This window comes from Asparagus officinalis, chromosome 1 (assembly GCF_001876935.1).
Source record: "Asparagus officinalis chromosome 1, Aspof.V1, whole genome shotgun sequence".
Taxonomy (NCBI): domain Eukaryota; kingdom Viridiplantae; phylum Streptophyta; class Magnoliopsida; order Asparagales; family Asparagaceae; genus Asparagus; species Asparagus officinalis.
In genome coordinates, this window is record NC_033794.1 from 5,701,162 (window position 1) to 5,720,451 (window position 19,290).

The following is a 19,290-nucleotide window of genomic DNA, read 5'->3' on the forward strand; positions in this document are numbered from 1 at the left end:
GTGAAACTAAGAGTGGGATCTCCACTCCGAGAATCAAAAAGATTCGGATAACCCTAACTGTCGGAAGGTTTGATTACCGAACTAAAGATGAATTTCTCGTTTATCGAGAGTGAATTATGGTTTTGACCCTAACTGTAGGAAGGTTTGGCCAAACAGGAGTTTGAGGTGACCCTAACTGTAGGAAGGTTTGATCACTCGATTTGAAAGTGGACCTCTCGTTCATTGGAGGAATCGAGAGGGGATTTTGGTTTTGGTCCTAACTGTAGAAAGGTTTGACCGAATGGAAGGTTTAAGACGATCCTAACTGTAGGAAGGTTTGATCGCTTGATTTGTGGACCTCTCGTTCATTGGGAGAATCGAGAGGGGATTTTGACTGTGGTCCTAACTGTAAGAAGGTTTGACCAAGTGGGTGTTTTGAGACAATCCTAACTGTAGGAAGGTTTGATCGCTCAATTTGTGGACCTCTCGTTCATTGGGGGAATCGAGAGGGGATTTTGACTGTGGTCCTAACTGTAAGAAGGTTTGACCAAGTGGGTGTTTTGAGACAATCCTAACTGTAGGAAGGTTTGATCGCTCAATTTGTGGACCTCTCGTTCATTGGGGGAATCGAGAGGGGATTTTGACTGTGGTCCTAACTGTAAGAAGGTTTGACCAAGTGGGTACTTTACGTCCAGACTCTAACAGAGAGAGTGTTGAGTGCATAGACATGGTGAGAATGGGAGTTCTTATTCATTACATTGCTGTGGTTTTGGGAACTTCCCATTACATAAATCGTCCACCCCCAGTTTCCTCTGCGGAACTGGTTCGGACATTATTATCAGTTAACTAACCGGGTTATCCTTAAGAATATTAGCTTAATATTCTCCAGGAACTTCCCGTCAAAAGTGGGGAAACAGTTTAGACTCATATACCTATTGGAGTATCAGGGAGTAGTTTAACCTCTTATACCGGTCGGAGGATTGAGAAACAGTTTATACTCGTATACTCTTTGGAGTTTTAGGAAGCAGTTTATACTCTTATACCGGTCGGAGTTTTGCCATTCTCAATTGGCTTACCTCAGCGTTATGACGCCGGCTTCAACCAAGGTCTGAATGCTATTCTTGAGAGCAAAGCAATCCTTGGTGGGATGAACGACCCTCCTGTGGTATGCACAGTACTTTGGGTCCGTAGTGTTGTCAGCTTCCTCCTGATTTGTGATAGGTGGTAGCTTGATCTTGTTACCTTCAAGGAGGGATTCGAAGATGGCTGGAACGTCTTCGTCCTTGAAGGAATACTCTCTTTGGAGTCTCGGACCCGAAGTCTTTTGCTGCCTTCGGGATTGCTGTTGTGACGCTTGATTAGCACCACCAGTAGCTGCAGGTGTTTTGCCCTTACCACGAGAGGCGAAATTTGAGTCCAGCGGATTAACCGTCGGTTGGTTCCTCTCGGCCTTCTTCCTTCTAAGGAATCGCTCAGCCTGCTCCCCTCGGACCTTCAGATCCTTCCAAGTGTCAGACGGTGCTGTTCCCATTGCTTCCAACACGTCCAACGCAAGGTTGTTGTGGCAAGTTTGGAGGATGAATTCCTCTGTGATCGGGTCCCGGCAATTCATCGCCTTGTTCCGGAACCTTTTGACGAAGGTGTCGACTAACTCCCCGTCCTTCTGCTTCTCATCGAGCAATGATCCGATAGATATCTCGGTGTCGTCGTCGAAGAAGTTGGCCAGGAACTTGGTCTCCATGTCATCCCAGCTGTTCACGCTTCCTGGCTTGAGGCGGCGGTACCAATCGAAGGCGGCTCCGCGAAGAGTGCCGACGAATGACCGCACCATCAGAGGCTCATTGCCGGAAATAATACCCAGGTGCGATTTGAAATAAATCAAATGCTGAGTGGGGGAACCCTTCCCATCAAACGGCGTAAAGTTAATCAGACTAAACTTCGCCGGATAGGGGATCGATTCCCACTCTCTTGGGTATGGACAGGGAATGCCTGTTTTCTTCGTCTCTTGAGCGGAGATCAATGTGTTGATTTTGCTCTCGAGATCTTTGATCTTCAAGTCTTCACTTGTATCTTCGTTGGCATCCTCGTTACCACCCCCTGTATTGACAGGAGGGTTATTGGCATTGTGAGCTTCATCCCTTTCTGCGTGCTCCTTTTCCTGAACAATCGGGTTACGGCGGTTCGATTCACTTTGCTGGTTCCTGAATGCCTGGATTTGCTGCTCATGCATCTCTCTCATCTGCTGCATGGCCATCTCCATCTCGAATTTGAAACTTTCTTTCTGCTTAGCCAAAGCGTCTTCAAGCATCTTGGCCATTTCTTCCGCGCTTATCATAAATGACTCGCGGGGTTGTCCTTCGCTGGACACTGTATTGTCCGATGCGACAGCAGAGCAGGAATCCGATTCTTCATCTTCCGAAGGCAATCTTGTCCGAACCCTACCATAAGTTCCTCGTGCGATGGCTCCGGACTGCAGACGGGTTACACGCCGGGACGCTTCCAGAAACGATTTGAGATCAATCTGTGTCGATGTCTCTTTGCTGGTCATGTTGGCGGTGACCCTCGGAAATTCTCCGTCTTTAACCACCGTTCTTCTTTGCCGGAAACGCCTATGCCTTGGTTTTGGCGTTTCGGTGCCGAGCCTTTCGAACACTGAAATTCTCTCGGGGACTACCTTGATGCAGTTGCATTGAGACAGTACCGCCCGAATGAGCTTTGAACAAGGGCACTGAGTTTCCTGTTCTCGGGGACTCCTCTTTCTGGTTCTGTTCGTACCCCCAGCACGATAGTACAACTCGTCATTTTGACAGTCGGAGTAACCTATCGTGTGTGGGCACGACTTCTCAGGACTGAGATTCTCTCTGGGACTACCTTGATGCAGTTGCACTCAGACAGTACCGCCCGAATGAGCTTTGAACAAGGGCACTGAGTTTCTAGCCTTCGAGAACTTCTCTTTCTGGCTTTGTTCGTACCCCCAGCACGATAGTACAGCTCGTCCGTTTGAAAGTCAGAGCAACCTATCGTGTGTTGGCACGATTTCTCAGGTATAACGTAATCATCATCAGATGATAACGTTTCCTTCTGAGGGAGAATTGCCTTCCTTGGACTTTCAAGAGTCACGCGCCTTGAGACATGCCTTTTTGGGCGTGAATTCTCAGCGGGCTCCTGAACTTCAATGCGCAAAGTAGTGCGCTTGGGTGCCATGATTTCTCTGTCACGTTGAGGGTTGCGGCGACCCCCAGCGTGTTGATTCGTTCGGGGCTTTCTTAGTGGGCCCAAACGTTCTTGGATCGGAGCTTTGCTTCGCTCATCGGGAATTGGACCGAGGCGCTCCAAGACTGGCTTTCTTCTTCGGGAGGATTCTGCATGATCTCCCGCGGCTTAGCTTGGTTCGCCGGAGGTTGAACTTTGGTTGGAGGCTGCAAAGGTTGCTCCTTAGCCTGAATTGCCGCTTCAGACTTTGGTCTCCAGACTTGGCGGGTTTGACCACCTCTTTCTGCAACTTTCTACGGGCTTCTTCGGCTTGAGCCCGTGCCCGCGCTGATAGTGCGTGGCGTTTGCGGATGCGTTCTTCCAGCGTCGAACGATTCCGTTTGACACTGATCCATTCCATTGTTGGCGGCTTGGAAGAGGTGCCGTTCATCTGTTGTTGAGGCTGTTTGCCTCTTTTGTTCTTCAGATCCGTGTTGTAGCGGATCCCGTCAACGGACTCCATGGCCTTTGCGAATCGTTTCGCAAGGCGTTGACGTTGCCTTTGGCGGGCTCTCTTCGAGAGAGTCACCACGCCCCCTGCGGCAGAAGGGTTGGCCAGAGCAGATCTGACCTGGTTGGAAACTGGAGGAATCTCACCCGATGCGACTTTGGCATCAAACGGGGCGAGATCTTCGTTGGTGGCTTCGACTTCTTCAAACCAACGAGTTTTTTTCCTGGAGGAGAACTTGGACTTCTTGGACTTGCGGGGGGAGGTAGATCCGGACGAGGACACGTACTCCTCGAACTTGGCTTGGTCGAACTCATACTCGACCTCCTCCTCGACCGGGATCGCAATCCGCGGCTGCGACGCAACGATCTCGGCAGCGAGATCGTTGGCTCCCACTGTGGTCGCCAGATTGTTCGCGGGGAAAACTGTTTTCTTCATTGAAATAATTGTCATCTTGGATTACAAAAGATCCGGTCTTTATAAGATCCGGTTACAATGAAATCAAATAAAAATAAACAAAGATTACACTTTTTCTCTTTTGTGTCGAACGAATCGCGAGCTCCTGTTTGCGTCGCTCGCTTGGTGGGTTCTTTGCCTGCGCCGGGGTTGTTTTGCCGTGGACCACCCGAGATCTAGATCCGTCGGATCTACGCAGTTCGACGGGTATTATTTCACCAAGGAATAATAGCCGGGAGGATTGTTTCACCAAGGAAACAATCGTCCAAGTCTCGGATCTAAGACCAAGCTTAGATCCGGAGTATGCCTGCGTTAGATCTGAGAATCTGATCCTCTCGAACACCTGCCTTATTTGACTTTGATGATCGCCGAGCACCAGATCTGAAGGAGTGAGTCCCGAAGTCCAAAGTTTCAATCTTTTTTTAGTTCCGAGTCTTCCAATCCAGCAGGGCTTCGCCTCTCTCCAAAATTTCCAACCCTTTCAAATGAGACAACCCCTCTCCTATTTATAGGCACCTTTACTGTGCCCGCGTGCACGTGTCAGATGATGGCCACCCATGGGTGGCCGCCACTCATAGGTGGCTCGGCAACCGAGCCACCATGGGGTGCTCGGCCACCCCATGGGGTGGCTTCGGCTGCCGAGCACCCATGGGTGGCCGGCCATGGCCGAGCACCCATGGGTGGCTCGGCCTCGCAGCCACCCTAGGTGGCTCGGCCTCCGAGCCACCCTAGGGTGGCTCGGTGCCGCGAGCACCATGCGGGTGGCTCGGCCATGGCCGAGCCACCCCTTGGTGGCTCGGCTTTAGCCGAGCCACTCGGGTGGTTTTGGCTTTGGCCGATTTGTCCGGGTGTGACGCCGTTGTGTTCGTTGTCCAGTTCTGTGCTTCGTTGTTGATCTGGACTTGATTTGGTTGATTCAGACTTGATTCGTTGACCTGATTTGGCAGTAAGTCGGATTCCTGATTTGGCAGTAAATCCACTTCTGAGTTTGAGTCCGAAACCGATCTTGATTCGATCGTGATTTGTCCGAGTATGCCCTTGGTTGGATGACTCGTTGATTCTTTGACACTTGGCTTGATTCCGAACGCGTATGGATGCATTCCGTCGCTTGCGTACGATTCGTCGAACTCGTCGCCTCGTTGGTTCGTCGGTTTGTGCCGAGCTGAGCTAAGGGACCTATAAGCAATTTTATATGCCTACAATAGTCATGTGCTAGCTCTCCCGATCACATCTCCATAAGGGTCTTCCTCTCAATCGCAGATGAAGACATCTTGTTAATGAGGTGGCTCGCATATGAAAGTGCCTCACTCCAAAAGATCTTCTTCAAACTACTATGCGCCAACAAACATCGGATCTTCTCTAACAAAAACCGATTTAACCTCTCTACTACCCTATTCTGTTGTGGTGTATGACTAACTGTGAAGTGTCTCTTTATGCCATCTTCTCGACATAGCTGCTAAAAGGGGTTTGATGTGTACTACCACCGTTATTAGATCGCAACATCTTGATCTTTCTCTCAGTCTGTAGTTCTAACATCTTCTTCCACTCCACAAATATATTTAGGACTTCACTCTTTTTTGTTATGGTGTACACCTAATAACGTTTAGAATAATCATCAACGAACGCGACGAACCAATGTCGACCATCAAGTGATGCAGTATTGGTGGGACCCTAAACATCAGTGTGCACGTAATCCAGGATATCCCTCGTCCTATGAATGGCAGTCTCAAACTTCACATTCGTCTTCTTGGTAAGAACATAGTACTCACAGAACTTAACTTTTTTACTCTTGGCTCCCTTCAATAGTCTCTGCTTGCACAGCGTCTGTAGCGACTTCTTTCCTGTGTGCCCCAACCAGTAGTACTAAAGCATGCTCATGTCCACCTCTGAAATAGTTGAAGTAACCTGGCCAATCTTGGTGCTCCTCTTCAGATAATATAAGTTTCGATTGCGAACTCCCCTCATCACCACCAAAGATCCCTAGTAACCTTTTAGGATATCTTGTGTAATTTTGAAATAGCTATGATGTTTTCTGTAATTTTAAACTTTTTAGGATCTCTCGTGTAATTTTTAAAACTTCTTGGGTTATTTTGTAATACTTCATATACTATAGCATGTTACTTCTTTACTTTAACAAACTAATATTGTGAAGCTATTTCATATATTTTATTAAATTTTTTTAAATCGTTGAGTTGAGGTAGTTCACATGAGATTAGGATAGGATATAATCATGATTATGGTAGATTATGATTTAAATAAAATATTCAATATAGTGAAGGGTAATATTAACCATATTGGAAAGCTTTTCCTGAACTAACATTAAGCATGTTAGTTCTTTACCTTAATAAACTAATACTATGAAGCTATTTCATATATTTTATTAATCTATTTTTTTTAAATCGTTGAGTTGTACGTAGGTAGTTCACATGTGATTAGGATATGTTATAATTATGGTTAGGATATATTAAAATTTTAATAAAATATTCAAATAGTGAAAAGTAATATTGATCATGAAAAGCTTTTCCCGAACTCGTACTTTTAAAGGGAGTATGATCGTCACTATCTATTGAAAATTAATTCCTTCTCTAAAAAACTTCCATATCCCTTGTTGTTGAGGTTTCTAAACTCATTCCAAAAATAAGCTTAACTTTGTTCTTCATTTGTCCCAGTAGGAGTAAAGTGAAATTAAAAAAGAAATTTGTTTCTCATTCTCCTTTCTATGTCGAAGCACTAAAAATTAATGGGAAACATTTCAATAATTTTCCTGGTTTCTTAATAAAAAAGTTATTGGAGAACTAACAATGAGCATCAAAGTTAAATGGCATTGAAACTTAGGGTATTAAAGTGTCAAAAAAAATCGATCACTAAAGTTATAATGTGTGAACTTTGGGGTACCTAAATGAAAATAAGCTAATACCATTATATTGACTTTCTAAAGACATTTATCTTTATATCCTGGGTAAGAATTATCTTTCCAGTTTTATTTAACGGTGTGGAACGTTCATTAGTTCGTCGCGGGTGCGCATGTCTTGTGCGGCCCTCTAACCAGTTAGAATCTTATAAGGACCATCTCTATAATATTAAGGTGATCAATACAGTAGATAGAAGAGTTACAATTCCTAAATTATCCCTCAAGCTACCATGAATGTCATAGATCGTTATCTTTCTACGGGGTGTTTCGGTAGAATTTTTACTCATCTCTAACTACATATTCAACCTTAATTATAATCTTTACTGTTTATAAAACCGATTTTGAGTGTCAAAACTTTTAAATTCTCAAAAACATCCTTCAAAATTCATCCAAATAACCATATTGAAATCTTTAAATTCTAATATTAAAATACAACTAAATGATGAGGTTAATAACCCCTCCACTAAAGCCACTTAAATCTCTTTAGTTCAATCAAACCTTTTCACATTCTCTTCTCATAAACCTCCCTCCTAATAATCACACCACAAATTAAAAAATATTTATTTTCCATCAACTATTCATCCGAGCCTGGTTCTAGATAGGAGGAACATGAAGGGCTAGTTTCTACTTTCTCCTAATATTTTCGCATATCGTTTACAGTTAGCTATGTATGTTTTGACAATTTTTGCTTCCTGCTTGATTTTATTTTGTTTATTATGTGATCTTATATTTACTTTTGCTCATCTGTCTAAACCACCCTTAACTTATAAAATATCGGAAAACTCCCTTAAGTTTAGGGCTCATCAGAAACTCCTTTTAACTGTAAGGCTTTAACGTAACACCCCCCCAACCCCAACAAGGCCACCCATATGATAAAATAAAATAAAATTTAGTTTAACACATTACTCTGATTTCTTATAGAAAAATCCTCCCACCAAAAATCCATACCGGATGATATATTTGTCCACTAAAGATTTATGGTAACGAGGGATCAAACTGTTAGGGGGGTTCTGTGATAAAATCTTAAAGTTAAAGGGGCTTTTTCGATAACCCCTGAATTTAAGGTGGGTTTTCTTATATTTTGAAAGTCAAAGGGGTTTGCTGATAATTGTCCAAATGAAGGGGAGTTTTCTGATATTAAGCCTCGGCATCACTCAAAATGTATTTCTTTAACCAAATCAGAAAATGTATGGAGAGAGGACGCGTTGCGATTTTATATTATATTATTATAAATATACATAAATTTCGAGGAGAAAAGGTTTCAATACAAGATAGCAACCTGATCTAAATTTAATCAAAATACCTAAAAAATGTATATCCTAACTCCATAATGATATATCCTTGTATACGTGCCATGCCCAGAAAGTTACGGAAGCTCCGTCCAAATTTTGACGTGAAGTTTAATTTGCCCTATGCCACGAGCGAATATGTGTTGCTATTTTGACCAAAATGGATGTATGATTCATCTTACTTATTAGTTTCAGGGTGCATTCTTATTTGCTACTTTTAGTAGCTAACATTTCACCCTCTTCATCTCTAAAACTATTGGATTTTTTCTATGTAAAGGTCAAATTGACTAATTCTTCACACCTTTTATTTCTCTCAACTAACCCTCTAATCTCTCTCCCACTAACCACCTTCCACAGTCTCTCTCTAACCTCCTATAAAACCGATCTCATCTTCTCCTAAAAAGATCTTAAGCTCAATTACTCTCCTTAGCACTCTCTCTCACGGAAATAATAAAAGAAAGAAAGAGAAAAGAAAAGAAGGAAAAGAAGATAGAAAGAAAGAAACAGAGAGAGATGAAAATAACAAAGAGAGATAGTTCTCAGGGAAATTTCTTTGTTACAATCTTATCTATAATTATACTTTTACGGGCAACCTTCTTCGTCTGAGCAGAAGCTCCGTACTCTCGCCCGAGTACGGAGGCCGGCCGTTTCCGGGGGCTTTTACCGCTAGAGGAGAGGGAACCATTTGCGCCAGGGCGATAGGCGGGTTCTTAATCTTCTAGGGCAGTGATTACACGACTGCTTCCCGTCAGGCCTGATTTTTCTAACTTATTTTATTTATTTTTAGACTTAATTCTTATTTAATTCGGATTTATCTACATGCTATAACTTTGTTTAAATAATTGTCAAACAATCTAGAAGATTAAGATTATAGCACTTAAGTATTAAATCCGAAATAATTATAATTTTCTATCACTGTTCATTAAAAATATTTCTGCTAATTGCTTATCTATTAATTAATAGTATTGTTAAAATAATAATAATAATTAAATTTCTGTTACTGTTCATCCAAGAATATTAACTGTTAATTATTGATTAGTTAATTATTGCATTTATTACATTTATTTAATTGATGCTAATTTGTAATTAATTACAGCTAATTAATTTTAACAGTTAATTACAATTAATTGAAATTAATTGTTTAATTGCCTTAATTGATTTTATTTGATGATAATTAAAATCTAATTGCAATTGACTTGCAATTATCGTGCTATGAGTGGCTTATGGTCTAAGAATCGAGATGTTCGATTTTATGTTGCTAAAGCGTAATGTCACACGCTAACATGCTTTGCAATTAAAGTGTCTGAAATGTTAAAAAAAAAAGGTCATGATTGCATAATAACTGAGCTTTATAAGTAAAATTGCCTTGACTGTAACTTTGCAATAATTGAAAAACGGTTTCCATTGTGGCTCCACTCTCTTTTGAACTTGTATATAATAAAAATAATTATTCTTACCTCCATGTTCAAGTTCGTATATTCGCTTTCACCTTATGTTTCTTGAACTTTTGATCAAATCAGTTTCCTGATTTGATTTGTTTTTAACATAATCTATTGGGTCTTTAGCATCTGCCATGTACATTTATTAAGTAAGATCTGGGTGATGCTCATATAGATATATTGTTGACCTTATTTGGAAAATAATTTGAAATATGCATGCATTTGTAATGTTCAATGAAACATGTCTACAAAATTTGTAGCAGTATACATATTTATCCTTAAAATTTTCATATGCATGGTTTTGACAAGAATAAAGAGAACAAACTCTGGATGCATAGATGCTTTGAAATATCTGGATTTGTTCATGGTTTAATACTTTCATTTCTCTAAGCTATCAATATGGTGCCTTCTATTATTAATAATTCCATACCTTGGAGTGTTTATGCATCTAATAAGCTTAGTATAGAAGGTGGTAAAAGTGAATGCAGATTTGTTCAGCAACTTATGTGGAAGTTGTCTGCAGCAGGTATACCCATCAATGTTATTTTCTTTTGTGGTCCTATAAAGCATTATTTACATTCTGATAAAAATTTTCAAACTTCAGATTTGCCAAAGTCGGACTACCACTACTGCAAAGGGGACTATTGGCGACGGAAAAATCCGTCGCTAAAAGTCCAAAATCCGTCGCTAAAAGTTTTAGCGACGGAAAAAAAGAAATTCCGTCGCTAAAACTCCGTCACTATTGTAAGGGTAGGTAAATATACCTTTAGCGACGGCAAATCCGTCGCTAATTTATAGCGACGGATATATAGCGACGGAAAATCCGTCGCCAAAAAATTATTTTTTGGCGACGGATTTTCCGTCGCCAAAATAAACTTTTGGCGACGGATATATAGCGACGGATTTTCCGTCGCTATATAATTTTCCGTCGCCAATATTTATTGGCGACGGAAAATCCGTTGCTAAAAGTTGTTTAGTGCACATCTGGCGTGTCAGTTTTCCGTCGCTAAAAGAGCTTTTAGCGACGGAATATCCGTCGCTAAAAATTATCTGAATTTTTTAAAAATTTTTTTGAAAATAAGAAATTCCTGTACAATATATTTCACAACAATAACCTGTACAATAAATTTACCCAACACAAGCACATATAACACATATTTCACGTATATATAACAATTATTTCACTAAAAACATAATAAATATCCCAACATTAGAAATGTTTATACAGCACACCCATTGTTTTTAATGTTAAAACAAATAAACTCAGTCCCGATCATCATCATCCTCATCCTCATCACCAACTCCACCTTGTCGAGAAGTCCCAGCCTAAAAAAATAAATAAAACGTTATAGAGCAATACATACATCATCAAAAACTGAATTTTACAGTAAAGTAACAAATTGTAAAACAACAAGGCATAACATGCAAGTATAGCAATAATAGAGTATCATGGCATATTCTTACATGTTATATGATTCAGAGAGAGTATCATGGCATATATTTATGTATTATACGCAAGCACGCACATGTTTTTAACAACGCACGCACCCGTACCTATCTCCGCCGACACGCACACACGCACGCACGAGTACCCAGCTCAACCCAATCCCCACACTTCCCCCTCCCCCACCACGACCAAACCCAACATCAAGCACGCACATAACGATCACGACAATACAACACATGCAACACCACAACACAACAATAACAACACCACCACCACTACAATAACAATCCCCCACCCACGAACCAACCAAACTCCTACCCCCCACCCCCTCCCCCTCCATCATCATCACCACCACCACCACCACCACGACGAAAACACCCACCAACCAACAACATAACCAACGACCCTACACACGAACGCCCCACAACAAAACAAAATAACAACTAACTAACCAACTCACTATCCAATACAACCATCGCTACGCATGCACGCACCATCAACACCACCATCACATAAAAACATTAAGTATATAATTTTAGTTGTGTTTCGGAGAGAGATATAGTTTGTGTGTAACAGTTTGTGTGATATCATTTAGTCACATGGCATACTCGTAACTAAGTAAGAATTTTATATTTAATTCATTTAATTAAAAAAGAAATATACATATATATATATATTACCTGATCCGCCAAAAACCGTCTCCTATATGCCTCCTGAGCATCAGAAGGCAGAGTCGATATGAACTGGGTGAATTCCAGCTCCCTCTGCTCCCGGCGCCTCCGTTCTTCCTCCGCCATCTGGAGTAGCTCCGACTCCCGACGCGACTGCCAATCTTCCATCGCTTTCATCCGCTGCTCCATAGTCGGGTCTTGAGAAGAACTGCATCCTGGTGGAGCTGCAGACTCGTAGGTGCTACTGGACTCGTACGGCCGATGCTCGGATCCTCTCCACCTGTATCTGTTCTTCCTACTCGGTCCAATGACCGTCTCGATGATGCTATCCTCCTCCTCTCTACTTAATCGGGTCGGAGTGTTAGAATCGACCTGAGTCTGTGATAATTGCTCCTGCACCTTAGCATGTAATTTCTCCTACGATATACCAAAACAACCCGGTCAATTCTAACACATTTAAAATGCATTGTTATAAAAATTAAATATACAAATTAACTGCTACTTACAGCCAGATCCCGGTTCTGCGCTTTCTTCACTTCATCGGCGTAATTTGGACTCCAACCAGTCAGAATACGATCTGCAAAATGCCCGAGTTCTCCCCTTCCCTATTTTATTCACATATATCATTAACTCATAACACATAAATTATACTCAAATTGATAACCTAAGAGCTAATATATTATATACCTCAAGCGCCAATTGATGATAATGCTGGCTGAAGGACCTGGAGCCCCCGTGATGCTCGTAACTGCGGGGCGCATTGCGGTTCCTCCTTGCTATTTCAGCTTGTTCCTGCAAAAGAATGTTAAACAGATATAATATAGAATTTCAAACAATAAACGAAGATATATACTTCAATAATACCTGAACTTCGGCCGTGTCCCAATAATCGCAAAGTGCAAAAAAATCAACCCCATCGGCGCGCTCGTCAAGATGCCAGTAACGCTCCCAATCTTCTGTTCTTTGAGTAAAATATTTTTTCTTCAGCTCTGACCGCCACCTCTTGAACGATAGATTGATTTGCGTGAAGCAGTAAGTCCAGGCACAAGCGTAATCGTCAAGAAAGAAAAATCGCTTCAGCATACAATGAAAAAAGAGATACAAATCAGTGTGTTAAACAAAATAATAAAATGACTAATAATTATGAGAATTAAAATAAATGACTCACACATATATATCGCCAACAAGCCACCAGCGCATCAATCCGCTGCGACTTCCACGTCAAATATATGTTGAAGAAATCATGTCTCCTGGCTAAAGCGGCGAGGAAATTGTTGAAAGAGTTAGCAAATGGCCCGACAGGCACGCCGTTCTCCCATCGGATCACGGCCCTCCGACGAATATCTGGGACGAGGTTCTGTGGCTTGGTACTACTGCGGCCGCGCCTAGTAGGTCGCTCGGTACCTACGAAAAAATGAAATTCAGGCGAAATATAAATCAATCAATATCGATAATACAAATTAAAATATTAACATATAAACTATAAAAATCTATACACACCTTTCAATTCGAGGCATCTACGCCTTGCTTGTTCATACCTCTGCTGTGCGATAAGTCGCAAATCATGATAAGCATCCCAATCCTCCTTCACCTTGGCCGGGTCGTGGGCTCGCTGATCCGGAATAGAATCCGGCGGTAGTGGCGCAGCTTCTACAGCTGCGCTATATGGCTCATATCGGCGCTCCTCCAATACATCTGCAGCCTGAGGAGGCGACGGCGGCATCTCTGCATGCTGGGCAGGATCAACGAGTGTCTCCGCATCAGGTGGAGCATCTCCTCGTCCTGTGTCCTGTGGCGGCCCGTCATGTGTAGCAGCGATGCGGCCTGCGTAGGAAATGTGAAAAAATAATGTTAGGCTCGTATTAATAGTTTATAGAAATGTACAGATATAATAAATAAATAAAAATACCTGACGTAGAGCCATGTGCGTCGCCTCCAGAATGTCTACCAATAAGTCTCTCAAGCGCTCTCTTACGTAATCCTTTTGTCATCTATACTTTGAAAACATTGTGGATTTTGCTATTTTTGGCAATTTCCCTGATTTGGGCGAATTTCCCCCTTTTCAGGCGGATTCGACCTGAGCTTGGCGAATCCAGTCCCTGTTAGATAGTCTTGTCTTTTATCAGGCAGATTCAATTGTCCTCAGGTGGATCTAGCCTAATAGGTGGGTTTGTCCTTTGACTGGTGGGTTCTGCCTTTGTCAGGCAAACTCGGTACTGGCCAGGCAGACTTAGTCTCGCCAGGTGGGATTCGTTTGCTAAAATTCGCCTGCTTGGAGGACTTAGAAGTTTTCTGATTCCAAATGTGAATTCAGTTCTAATCCTTTGGCCTTGTTTTGTAGCCACATTTTCTGATGAGGCCCTCCCGAAGGGTGTTGCCATTGGCCTTGCCAGCGGCTCGGGTTATACGGTGCTCTCACGATTCTCCCTTCCTGATCCTGTTCCCGTGTTTGTTGCTGACAAGCCGGAGGAGTTGGTCAAGAGAGTGACTGATGGGCATCATCTTAGGTTGCGTGAGTTGATTACTGATGCAACATTGACAGACATGGCCAGGACGGAGCTGAAAAAGCCCCAGTTTATGTTCGGTGATGCCGGGACTGACCCTTAGGCTCTATTGCTTGGAGAGAGTAAATGGCTTCGTGTCGTGGATGGAGTCCATTACTATCTTCCCAGTATGCCGAGGGGGTTCTCGATCGTTGAGTTGCAGTCACTTGTGGTTCCAAGACCGATGAACTGGGATCTGACCCCTACTCAAGACAGGGTTATTTGTGGGGTCTTCATAGGGTCGTACGTTGGGTACAGGGTCGACAGCTCTTGTAAGAGCGTGGTCACCATGCTTCCCAGCTTGCTGAACAATGAATGACCCATCGGGGAAACGACTGCAGTGGCGGAGACTTTCCATCACCGTTTCTTCTGGGCTGGGGGGGGGGGCAACAGGATCGATTCATTCTGCACCTAGCAGTAGCACTTGGTGGTCTAAGATCACCAAGTACGTCTTGATGGAGAACTCTGACCTTACGGGCTCAGAGCTGTTCGTGGCTATCCGAGCCACCCAGCATGGCCTAAAGATTAACACCCCTCAGTTCCACAGTATCTTAGAAGTTTAGTGTCCGGATATTGGTGCGTTCTTCACTCCTAATGGCGATCTTGGCATAACCCTCCACGAGATGTATGATGTGTCGGGGCTGCCTTTGGGGAGCTTCTCCTACAAGGAGTACGTATCGGGTCAGGATGAGATCGACTATCTCTCAGGTCGGTTCCCCCTGATGGTTGAGACCTTATGGGAGTTGCTCTACCACTACCACATATGTCTCAATACCCTGGGCGCAGTGGACCATAAGGATAAGAAGAAGAGGGCTCTAGGGATTAGTCACAAGAACTAGGCTGACTACCTGTTCCCGGGGAATGATGTCAAGGGGAGGCCTACTTTACCACTAGGCGAGTGTGACCAGGACGAGGTGGAGAGACGGATGGCCAAAGGGGAATCCGCCGTAACCCTTGAGCATGATGAGGGTGGGTTCCCATTCAGGACGACCTTCCAATCATTCCACCACCAGGCCAAGTCTCCCATATCCGCAAAGGCTCTGTTCACGGCATACCTCATGCTGTGGTTAAAGAGATGTGTGGTTCCCACCCACTCCTTCGAGGCGCTCTTGGTGGAGGTGGTTTACCCTGCGGTACGCTTGGCCTATGGGCGGCCGTACGCGTTGGTGTCGGCAACAGTAGCGTGTATCCAAAGGGGGCTTCGCACACTAACAAAACAGTTTTTCCATGTGTCGTATGTTGACGAGGAAGAAGGTGAAGTCGCTAGGACTCCTAATCCGAGAGTGGGGCTACCGTACACTTACTTAATGGCGTGGTTCGTATACCACTGCGAGTGTTTGATGAGTGCCCTAACGGTTCTCCGGGAGGAGGGATTTGTCTCGTTCGTCCAACGTCTGGAAAGATGCTCTTGGAAGTGTAAAGACGTCCCTGACATGAGGAAGATGTTGTCTTATTTTGGTCATTACAACTTCTGACGATTCTTTCCTTACTTCACTGGGGGTGGCTATGGCGAGTCGCTTTGGGACATGTCGACGGCAGGTCATAGCACCGTTCTCACCTGTGGCGCCTTCCGATTGTTGGTTAACATCCGGCCGGGGTATCACATCTTGCGGACGGGCTCCGTGTGTTACCTCGAGCCCTACTTCCCTTGTAGGATTGCCCGTCAGTTCGAGTTTGACCAGCTCTATGTTGGAAACGTCAACCCTTATTTTTATTATGAAGGAGGGTTGGTTGATAGTGTGCGAGGGTGGTTTTGGACCCACACTGGTTGCACCAATGTTCACTTCGAATTACCGGCTAAGGATCGTGACCTTCGCCATTCGCTCCTCTACTGTCGGTGGTATCGAGGTGCCAGCATGAACCCTGAGGGCTTTCGGCTTCAAAGTTCTTGCCTGGCAGAGCGCGGGCACCGCTTGAGGGCAGCTTCCCACCCCTCAAGGCGAAGGGGTCGCCAAACTATGGAGGAATGGTTTGTAGAGGTCCCTGCTGAGGAGGCCGAGGATCTTCACGCCGGTTTGGGAGACTTCGTGGAATTTGCGGCTCACGCTCTATCCCCTTATCCTCAAATGGATCCCGTCGACGGATGGAGAGGATCTGATGAGTTGGCTCGGGCGGGTGAACACCTGGAACAGGACCGGGGAGCAATTGCTGGGTGGCTGGGGATGCTGCTCCTAGCTCCTAGCAGCTCTCTTCTTTCCAATCGACAACGTGAGGCCGCGGCCGACAGTTGCAGGGTGAAGGTGGCCAAGAAGGCCCGTCACGAGAAGGCGGCTGAGGCTACCGGCCGACAGTTGCAGGGTGAAGGTGGCCAAGAAGGCCCGTCACGAGAAGGCGGCTGAGGCTACTGGAGTGGTAAGAGGCCAGGATGATGCAACTCCTGTGCTAATTACCGGGGTGACTACCCTTATGATCGGTGGTGTTACGCTCGCTTTGCTTACCGCCTCAGGGACGGTTCTGACAACTTCAGATGTTTTTCCCTTATCGTCTGCTATGGAACAGCAGGCGGCGATTTCAGCGACTCCCACTATCATACCAAGAGGTAACCCTTAGTACTGTATCCTCAGACGCAGAGTCAAATTAGTATTATTTGACGTTTGCATTGTCTCAATGCAGGTACGGTTGAGGAAGCGATCCCCATTCCTTCCGATGAAGACGGGGGGACAAGAGATGAGGCAGAGCTCGGCAACTCAGATAAGAGCATGATCTACTTTGCTGGAGAGCCGCCATGGTTCTTCTCAGAAGGTCTATGTTAATCTTCCCACCATATAGTACAGCTGCTCCGGCCTCGGATGCCACTAGAAAAGAGTATTCCTCCTCTTAGGCTGGCCAGTCAGCTGAAGAGAGTAGCGAAACAAACAGTAAAGACGATGACTCGATCCATTAGATGATGTCAAGTGACAAGGGGATGTCTGACTCTGAAGGGGAAACTCACGCTCCTGAAGAAGCATTGGTCGAGATAGGGTCGTCAGCCCATGGGGCTTCTGCCTAAGGGAAAGCATCTACCCGTGTGGTGGTTGATCCCTCACTCCCTATCTCGACAACCATTGAGATTGCGCTCAGATCCGTGGTCGAGGCCCCGATGGTGTCGGTTTGCACCTCAGCCTCAGCAGTGTCTGTTACCACTCCCGCTGTTGTGACTACTAGTGCTTCGGCCCCGGCTCTAGTGACGACATTAGCAGTTGATGAGGCCACCCTCTCTCCCTTAGCTCGTTCGTGCAAAAACTTGGTGGATCGAACCATTGCTAGCCTCCAAGACACCCTTGCAAAAAGCATCAAGCTTGCATTGGAAGAAAGCTGCCCCTTTGAGTAGTTCAAGGAGGCCCTTGAATATCATATGGGCTTCTTGATCAGGATATTGGGTCCCTCCGCCGCTAATCCTTACTTCAAACGTTTGGAGGAGGCAGAACGGACTATCCGACAGCTACTTGCCCTTTGCACCACGAATTCCGAGATCCTTCATCTTGCATCTAGCGAGGTCCAGATAGCATTGGAGGAGCGCAATCATAGACTAGAGGAGACAACGTCGCTAGAGGCGAGGCTGACGGTCGAGCTGGAGCGTGTTACTGCCGAGGACGAGGAAGTCGGCCGAGAGCAGCACAAGGCTGATTCTTGCATTTCCCACCTGTCTTCAGATATAGAGAAGGCCAAGCAAACCATCGCCGATGCGTAAGCCTCTTTGGCCGCCCAGGAGAAGGCTCACGAACAGCTGGTGGGGGAACAGGAGGAACTCAGGTCCAAACGCCAGTTGGTTGCCGATGCCATCGAGGAGAAGAGTCGAGCCCTGAAGGAGGCAAGGTTCAACATCCAAAACCTACTTTCATGCTCTGACGAGGATATCCGCCGAGAGATTCTGCAGAGGCTCGAGCTTAAACACGCGGAAGAGATTCGTGAGGTGGAGTCTCAACTGCGGGCTTTGTAATTTTAGCTGTTGTCCTTGTATTCTGCTCTTTTTTTATGAATGGAATCATACTTTCGTCTCAGTCATTGTTCTCTATATTCTATGCATGCATTTTTTTTGTGTCACTGTCCATATACAAGTTAACTGTCAGTGAATTTGCACCGGGTGACTCCTGGCCATAGGTGAGTCCCCGCTGTAGGCAAACTTCAACCTTAGGTGGAACTGCGAACAGTTCAAGCTTTGCTTGAATCCTAACTGGGTTCAATCTTCAAGCGAACTCAAAAGTGGTTCAAACCCCAATTGTGATTAAGCCTTAGTTAGGCAGGTCGCAATAGTGTGTGAGTCTGAGCCTTCGGGTGAGCTTAATACATGTGAGTTCGCCTGACGAATTTAATTCATAGGCGGGCTTTGATTTTGGTGGGCCACATGCCTACCAATTAAGACGACGTGGGCGTCTTTTCCCATTAAAGGCGGCGTAGTGGGGGTTCTCTGTTCTTCGTGCCCGATCTAAGCCGTTGGCCAGAGATCGTGTTGAAAACTGACACATCTCGATCATTCGTGTGAGATTTGGTATCGCCTCGCCTTATCTGTGACTGTTCGATTCGAACGGTCCAATTGAATAGTGGGCGTTCACCCGTGCCATGTGTATTTAATGCCCCTCCCTCTGCATTGAGGGGTGTCGTGGTTTTAGTTGTCTTTTCTGAAGAAAAACATGCTCTTTCTCTTGCTGTGCTTGTGATGGCGCCGAAGGTGCAGAGGACTGCTTTAAAGAAGGGCAAGGGGGTTTCCTCCTCTTCCACCGCCGAAGCCGCCGCTGCTGAAGGTACCTTTACGTCTAGGTCCTCGTTAAGTTTGATTATGGGTCTGCGAGCAAGGTGATACCCCCTGCTCTTAATCCCCCTTTTTTTGTTTTGCCATCGTGCAGTTCGGGAGGGAGTGCCCATCACCGGAAAGTGG

At 44.7% G+C, this 19,290-nt stretch overlaps 1 protein-coding gene across 1 annotated transcript; it reads right to left on the reverse strand.

Moving 5' to 3' along the window:
• Window positions 11,003-12,809, reverse strand: LOC109829782. Its single transcript, XM_020396823.1, has 5 exons — window positions 12,757-12,809; window positions 12,580-12,664; window positions 12,399-12,497; window positions 11,902-12,309; window positions 11,003-11,100 (listed from the first exon to the last, which is right to left on the reverse strand). Exons 1-5 carry the CDS (start codon window positions 12,807-12,809, stop codon window positions 11,038-11,040), a joined length of 708 nt encoding a protein of 235 aa, XP_020252412.1. The 3' UTR covers window positions 11,003-11,037.